A 7670-nucleotide genomic window follows, 5' to 3' on the forward strand; every position below is an offset into this window, starting at 1 on the left:
GCTTTTTCTGTATCAATTGAAAGAATCATATGGTCTTTGTTTTTTAATTTGTTTTATGTGATGACTTACATTTATAGATTTACATCTGTTGAACCATCCTTGAGATCCTGGGATAAAACCCACTTGGTCGTGGTGTATAATTTGTTGCTGGATTCTGTTGGTTAGGATTTTGTTGAATATTTTTGCATCAATATTCATTAGTGGTATTGGTCTATAATAAAAAGTATTTTGAAAATAATACTTATTAAAACATTTAGCAATATAGGGCTAGATAGAATGTATCTTTCTCTCTCTTTTTTTAAACCCAGTCTTACTTTCTGTGTTCAAGGCACCCAGTGTTCATAGTTCGGCAGGGTCTTGATGGGCCTCCTGACATACAAGTGTAAAAGCACACACATGCACGTGGAATGTTTTAGAAGAAAAATGGATCCTTTTTTATATATAATACTTTCTGTGATTTTCTTTTCTTGCAGTATGATGGACATCTTTCTGTGTCAGCAAATATCAATGTGTCAGCAAATAATGGAAAAAAAAAGAGATGATTTGTTTTTTAAATTTCATGCTCATATGAGGGCACAAAGAATTAGGTTACAATGTTTGGATTTCTGGGCAAAGTCCCTGTTTTGGTTGTGTCCTGCACATCGTGTTGTGCCATATACCCTTAAACTGTGCCCATTTAGCAGGAGTACACCGATCCCCCTCCCTCCTCTCCTCCTAACTTGAAGTTTTCTCCTGTGTGGGCGTGTGTTTTAATGTTCGTCTTCTGCCTTCATATTAATATTGAGCACACTGGACACTTGCTTTTCCATTCTTGTGATACTACCTGCCAGATTCTAATACTTCTGCCTACACCGTGGTCCCCATCCAAATCCATCTCATCATCCCCCTTTAACTCACGCCCTCGGTTGAGAATTGCCGTGTCCTCTCCCTCTGCACAGCCTCACTAGCGAACACATCTTGTTGGAGCTTTTTATCATTTGGATACGTGTGTGCATTCTTTCTTCCACCTTCTTCCTTTGCCCTGCCACTGAATTCTGGTGCTTGTCCTTGGGGTTGGGGTAGGGAGTGTGTCCTTCTGTTTGGGAATCATTGATGAGGCAAATCTTGCTCTCTATGGTTTCAGATTTCACCAGAATATTGTGCCCTTTTGAAACATGTTAATTTGCCCTGTGAGCTGTTGGGTGGATGGGGCTTGGAAGCAGGGTAGGGGATGATCTGTGAAAATAATTCTGGGTGCTTGTCTCTTGAGACCTGCACTCATTTGCTTTCTCTTTCTTTTTTTCAATCAGGACCAGTATGTTTTCCTCAACCAGTGTGTTTTGGATATTATCAGATCCCAGAAAGACTCAAAAGTAGATCTCATCTATCAGAACACAACCGCAATGACAATCTATGAAAATCTTGCACCTGTGACCACGTTTGGAAAGACAAATGGTTACATCGCCTAATTCCAAAGGAAAACCTTCCTGGAGTTAACCAGCCCATCGTACCCACAGCAAAGGAGCATGCCCCGATTTGACATGTTTTTATATGTCTAGTATCTTAATTCTTTGTTCTGTTCTGTTAGAACTAATTTTGAGGGCGTGAAGCTGCACATGTAGAACCTGGCGATGAGAAATTGGGGCCGTCAGGGGCTGTGGACGGGTGGTGAGCAAACCACCCGCATTCCCGATTACCAATGGGATGAGTTTGCTTTTATTTCTTTTTTCTTGAGAATTGTGGAAAACCAGGAAAAATGAGCTATGATTTTCTTTTTCTTTCTCAAAACAGGTTTTTTTTTTTTTCTTTTAAGAGACTATTTTATATGATTCACATGCTAAAGCCAGGATTGTGTTGGGTTAAATATATTTTAAGTATCAGAAGTCTATTTTTACCTACTGTATCTTGGGATCTAGCTGATGAAAAATACCTAATTGTGGATGATTCTTGTGTAGGGAGGGGCATGTGGCGCCTCTTCCGAGTGGGTTTTCTATATGAACATGTGCCTTTTCTGAATTATGCTTCCACAGGCAAAACTCAGTAGATGTCTCTATTTTTGTATTGAATCTCATAATTGGAATACGTGGAATATGTAAACAGTAGTTTAGCATCAGAGGTTTGCCTTCTCAGTAACATTCCTGTTCTCATGTGATTGGAGGAGGCCTCTTTGCTCCCGAATCCACTCCCCACCCCCGTACACTTGTGCTTCACTTTCTCTCCCTTGTGCCCTCCCAGTTTTCTCCAAAGACGCTTCTGTTGGCAACGGTTTCAGCCCATCGGTTGGGTGAGAACAGAGACTAGACACCGGTGGGTGGGAGTGGGAGAAGCAGAGGAACCCTCTGGCAACACAAATCCTTTTCTTTTCCTTGTGATATTCTTTTCTCTCATTTCTGTATTTGGTAAGAAGGATTATTTAAAGGTGCAATATGTGACTTAGTGATTCATGATGCTCTAGGTTTTTAGTAATGTTTTACTCAGGTTGGCATTTTATGTGTGTGTGTATGTCCGTGTGTGTGCATGTGTGTGTGTGTGTGTGTAAGTTGAACAGTGTGGCGATCTGTGAACACTTCAGTGTGAATTCAGTGTCAGATGAATCCCTCCTCCCCCAAAGTCCACTGGCTTTAGTCTCTTATCTGCAGTTGACACATATCGGAATCTACTGTGTGTATATATATACACAGTATATATATATATATATACTAAACTCTCCAACACAGTCATTCCTAGGAATTGAGGTGTACAAAGTTTGAATTTGTATCAAAGATGTAATTATTATTTTTAAAATCTCTTTTCACTATACTGCTGCTGTAATTACTTTGATTTTTTTTAAAAAACCTATAGATTAATTTTTTTTTTTTTTGTTATTTTGCTTCAGGTGTGTATCCACCAAGAATTTTAGAATTTATGTGGGTTTATTTTATTGGTACATGATCTGTAAACTTCTCAAGGCATTAACATGAAAGGATGTGTTTCTTTTTGTTTTATATTGTGGCTCAGGTTATATTTTGAAGAAGTCTTGACTTTATCCTCCAATAGACAATGAAGTATACAAGGTGTTATGAAGGAATAACCAAGTCCTGGAGTCCTGTGGCCGTATTCCACAGTACCGCAGCCTGCTGTACACAAACAGGACATGTGTGTTCTCTTAGAATGGGAAGGAAGTCTTCTCCGTGTGCCCTGGTTGCTGGTGACCTCTGCCTGGGAGCCTGTCTCCCTCTGCTGCCATGATCCTCACCTCACCGGCACTTTGATAACTGACTGGACACATTAGTGGGTATTTTATAAAGGTTATGAAAGGTGAACCGCAATGCACTTCAAGGCCTGCTGTGGTTCTGAGGTGTAGTACTGTATGTCTTTTGTCCCCCCTTCCCTTTGAGGTACTGAAAGGATTAAGAGGAGGGGTCATGGTGGTGTCATGTTTTGGGAAGAATCTTCTCCAGTGGAAATTGCACTTTTTTGCTGAATCTTTTGCAATTTTTGGTAGCACACAGTTCGCTTAGTGTCAGGTCCTTAAAGGAATGGGTTGGCCAGGCCAGCTCAGCTCAGGTCCCCTTGACCTAACTTCAGAGCGGTCTTGGCTCTGTAGGTGTGACTGCAGGAAGCCGCGCTGTCTCTGGGGAGTTGAGTGAAGCTGGTCTGGGCAGACGGTTTCCTTCCTGACCCTCCTGTCACACAGCTCAGCCCCCAGCTCATGCAGATCTTGGAGAGCCCCGTAACTTTATTCATTTAGAGATCCTCGTTCAGGCAGTTCTGTGGGCCTTGCCCCTTTCTTCTTTAATTTGTCTGAAACCATCATGAGTGTCTAGATGTCAACTCTCATATGGATCCTAAGCCCTGCCCTGGCCTGCCCTGCCCACTTTGCTACCATAAAGGAGTCAGAGGAAGGGACTTGTCCCTAAAAAATCCTTTAAGGGATTAGAATCCTTGAAAAGATTAAAGCAACATGATTGTAAACATATTGTATAAAAGTGCAAAGCCTAGCAGCCCTCCTTCCTTCCAGCTGGTACGGGCTTGGGAAGTGGGCAGCAGCCTCAGCTATCCTGGGAGGAGGAAGTCTTGTGGCGGAGAGGTCTGGGCTTCCAAATGGGCAGGTCACATGAAGGTCACGATGCTTCCCTGAGTCCTGAAGTGGGCCGGGCTGGGGCTGGTGGGGGTGGTGAGGGTATGTATAGCACAGTGCTTGAAAAGGGAAGATTAGTGTGTAAATATAAAGGACACACAGGCTGCGGGTTGTTCAGAGATAAGAGGAAGGTGCTTCTGAGCTCCTTCAGCCCCTCCCAGCAGCAGTGAACTAAGATTTGAGGAGTCCGGTGGGATCGTGGGAATGAGGTGAGCCTCTGCTCAGTCTCTGACAAGGGGACACTGGCTGTCAATGGAAGGACCTAAGAATAGTGGCCTATTGGTTCGGGGGATTTGGTGGGCCATCAATATCTTCTCCCAAGAACAAGGACTCTCTGCCTCCAATGTTGAATCAAATGATGATGGGCACCAGCAGGAAATGGAAATGGCATTTGGTGTTGGCCATACCGTGACCTCCAGCCAACCTTGGCCCAATCGACATCACTGGATTTGCGCTTCGTCGAGTTGGAGGCTCCGGGGAGTGGCTGTGGAGGTCACCTATGCAGCTGATCTTGTTTGTTTTTCATCTGGGATGCAAAAGCCTGGTTTTCTTTTAAAGTGCTTGATTGCATTTATTGAGCAAAAGTCTTAGTGACTGATGTTAATTTGCCTCCAAAGTCCAAGTGCTGGGTTTTCAGACTACTGTGTAGGGTTGTGTGTTTGACCTACTGTAGCTTTTTCTCCCCAGGGGGCACATATGAATAGGACTTGTTGATGTGGACTCTAAACTGTAATTTTCTTGTAACTATTTTGGAATGATGCATATTTCTAATGTTTGTTATACTTGTACAGAGCATTGCTGTTGGTTGGTTTTTTTTTTTTTTTAAGGAAAAAATGGCCTGAAAAAAATTTTTTTTAAAGTCTTACCAATACCAAATATAAAAAATGTCAATGCATTATGCCTTCGTTTCTTTCTTTCCCCCCCATCTTAGCACCCAGTTACTGAGCAGTTCACCAGCCCGCCTTCAGCAGGGGCGTCCTTAACAAAAACATTTTTCCCTTTGGGGTTTTATGCATGGCCTTACTTGTCTAGGGCTGTCACTGAGTCCCACAGACTGGATAGTTTAAACTATCCAGATAGAGATTTATTTTCTCATAATTCTGGTGGCTGAAATTCTGAGATCAACATGTTGGCTTCCTCTGAGGTGTGTTTACTTGACTTGTGAGTGGCCGTCTTCTCCCTGGGTCTCCCCTCTGTGTGAGCCTGTGTCCCAGTATCCTGTGCTTAGAAGAACATGAGTATTGGAGTAGGGCCCTCCCCATAGTCCTCATTTTATCTTAATTACCTCTTTAGATACTCTCTCTAAATATAGTCACATTTGGAGGAACTAGGGGTTAGGACTGGAATATGTAGGGGGCCAAAGGAAAGAGCCCACATGTTAAGAGATGTTACCTGTGCCTTACTTCTCAGCGTTGAATTGGAGGCACCATGACTGGTAAGACATGCACCTAGCCCAGCTGTGCACACCTTGTTGACCTGCACTTCGTACACTTTTTGGGAATGATCAATTTTACTTCCAACAAGATGGCTTAAAAAGTGTATACAGTTTTTTAGCACCCCCACATGTAAATTTTGGGAGCAGGGGACACATGTCCAGGGCAATTTCATGAAAAGGAGACTTGGAAAAAGTGGGTGTGCATTTTAAGATGTGCGTATGTGCGTGTGCTCAGGGCTAGGTATGTGGCTCTGCAGATGGACACACACTTGGTGGTGGCATACTTGTCCCCAGGGTCCCTAGTTTTTGTTGATGGATTTGGAGAATCCTAGACAATTGCTGGGACACTCTGGAGTAGTTTTTATTTCTCCTTTCTCCCTTATATCCTGCCGCACTCTATGCGGATTTAAGAGGATTTGATTGTAAGATCTCTCTTCTTCCTTTTGCCTGAGACAAATTAATTAATGAATTCAACCACAACCGATGGACGGCCTAATCTGAACCGGGCACTACACCTCAGTGGCTGAGGGTTCAATGGGAACTCAATAGACAAAAGTCTCTGCCTTCCAGGAGTTTACATGATGACAAGAGGAGACGGACAGCCAACACACAGGAATCAAAACTTTAGTGTTCAGTGAAAACATGGAGAAAAGCTGTGTATCACGTCCTGATGATCATCATTCTCACACTGCAGGCAGTGCAGTTACGCCCTGTCAAGGTGAAAGATCTTCAGCAACATACTCTCCCCAGAGTGAGGGGGTTTGGACAGGGCAGTGCCACCTCCCAGGCCCGTGGGGAGGCACTGAATGGAGCTGAAGTCCCTGGAGGGAGGGAGAGGGGTGGGGGTTGTGTGATGCAAACGCAAAATGAAAGCCAGGAAATACCAGAGAAGGTTTAAAGGAAGAGGTCAGGGGACCCAGAGGAATTATGAGTGGGGTGGTATTTGAGCTAAGTCTTAAAGAAACAGAATTTTAGCAGGAGGATAGAAGGGGAAGGATACAGGCAGCCCTGTGCACCTGTAATCTCAGCACTTTGGGAGGCAGAGGCAGGAGGATCTCTTGAGTGCAGGAATTCAAGACCTGCCTGGGCAGCACCGCAAGACCCTAACTCTATAAAATTAGCTGGGTGTGATGGCACATGCCTGTCGTCCCAGCTGAGGCAGGAGGATTGCTTGAGTATAGGAGATTGAGGTTGCAGTGAACTCCACACTCCAGTCTGGGTAACATGGTAAGACTCTGTCTCAAAAAAACACAAAAAACAGGTACAGACTTTGCTTGGAGAATGGTAAGGGCTTGGGAGGTTATAATATTATGCGGAACTTGTGGGGAGGGGTGAGATAGTGGCTGATGACTGTGAAAGGTAAGCGTCCTAGGATTGCCTATCCCGTTGGCTAAAACTGTCTCCCTTTTCTACATTTTTATTTTAATGGATTTGGGGGTACAAGTTGACTCTGTTACATGTATATATTGTATAGTGGTGAAGTGCGGCTTTGTACCTACCACCTGAATAGTGTATGTTGTACCCCATAGGTACTTTTTCATACCTCACCCTGCCCCCCCACCCCCCTTTGAGTCTCCAGTGTCCATTGTACGTCTACTCTCTGTGTCCTTGTGTAGCCAGAGTTCAGCTCCTACTTATACGTGAGAACATGTGGCATTTATTTTTCTGTTTCTGAGTTGCTTTATTTAGGATAGTGGCCTCTAGTTCCATCTAAGTTGCTGCAAAAGACATAATTTCATTCTTAGGGCTGAGCAGTACTCCCTGGTGTAAATACACCACTTTTTTTTTTTTTTTTGAGACAGAGTCATGCTATGTTGCCCTCAGTAGACTGCCATGGAGTCACACCTCCAGCAACCTCAAACTCTTGGGCACAAGTGATTAGCTTCCCAAGTAGCTGGGACTACAGGTGCCCACCACAATTCCCGGCTATATATATAAAGTAAATATATATTTATTTATTTATTATAGTTATCATTGTTGTTCGGGCGGCCCCAGGCTGAGTTTGAACCTGTCAGCCCTGGTGTATGTGGCTGGCACCCTAACCACTGAGCTGCAGGCGCCAAGCCAATACACCACATTTTTATCCACTCTTTCATTGGTGGGTGCGTAGGTTGATCCCAGATCTCTGCAATTGTG

General features: G+C 43.7%; 1 protein-coding gene across 2 annotated transcripts in view; it reads left to right on the forward strand.

Moving 5' to 3' along the window:
• Positions 1-4994, forward strand: part of PTPRJ (protein tyrosine phosphatase, receptor type J) — a 171384-nt gene extending 166390 nt beyond the window's left edge. For both annotated transcript variants that reach the window (XM_023509723.1, XM_023509726.1), the window contains exon 25: positions 1290-4994. In XM_023509723.1, the coding sequence (XP_023365491.1) occupies positions 1290-1448 (159 nt within the window). In that variant the 3' untranslated portion in view covers positions 1449-4994. The remainder of the gene's footprint in view (positions 1-1289) is intronic.
• Positions 4995-7670: the final 2676 nt, after the last annotated feature.

The sequence above is a fragment of the Otolemur garnettii genome, unplaced genomic scaffold (genome assembly GCF_000181295.1).
Source record: "Otolemur garnettii isolate 467f Iridium unplaced genomic scaffold, OtoGar3 scaffold00001, whole genome shotgun sequence".
Classification (NCBI taxonomy): domain Eukaryota; kingdom Metazoa; phylum Chordata; class Mammalia; order Primates; family Galagidae; genus Otolemur; species Otolemur garnettii.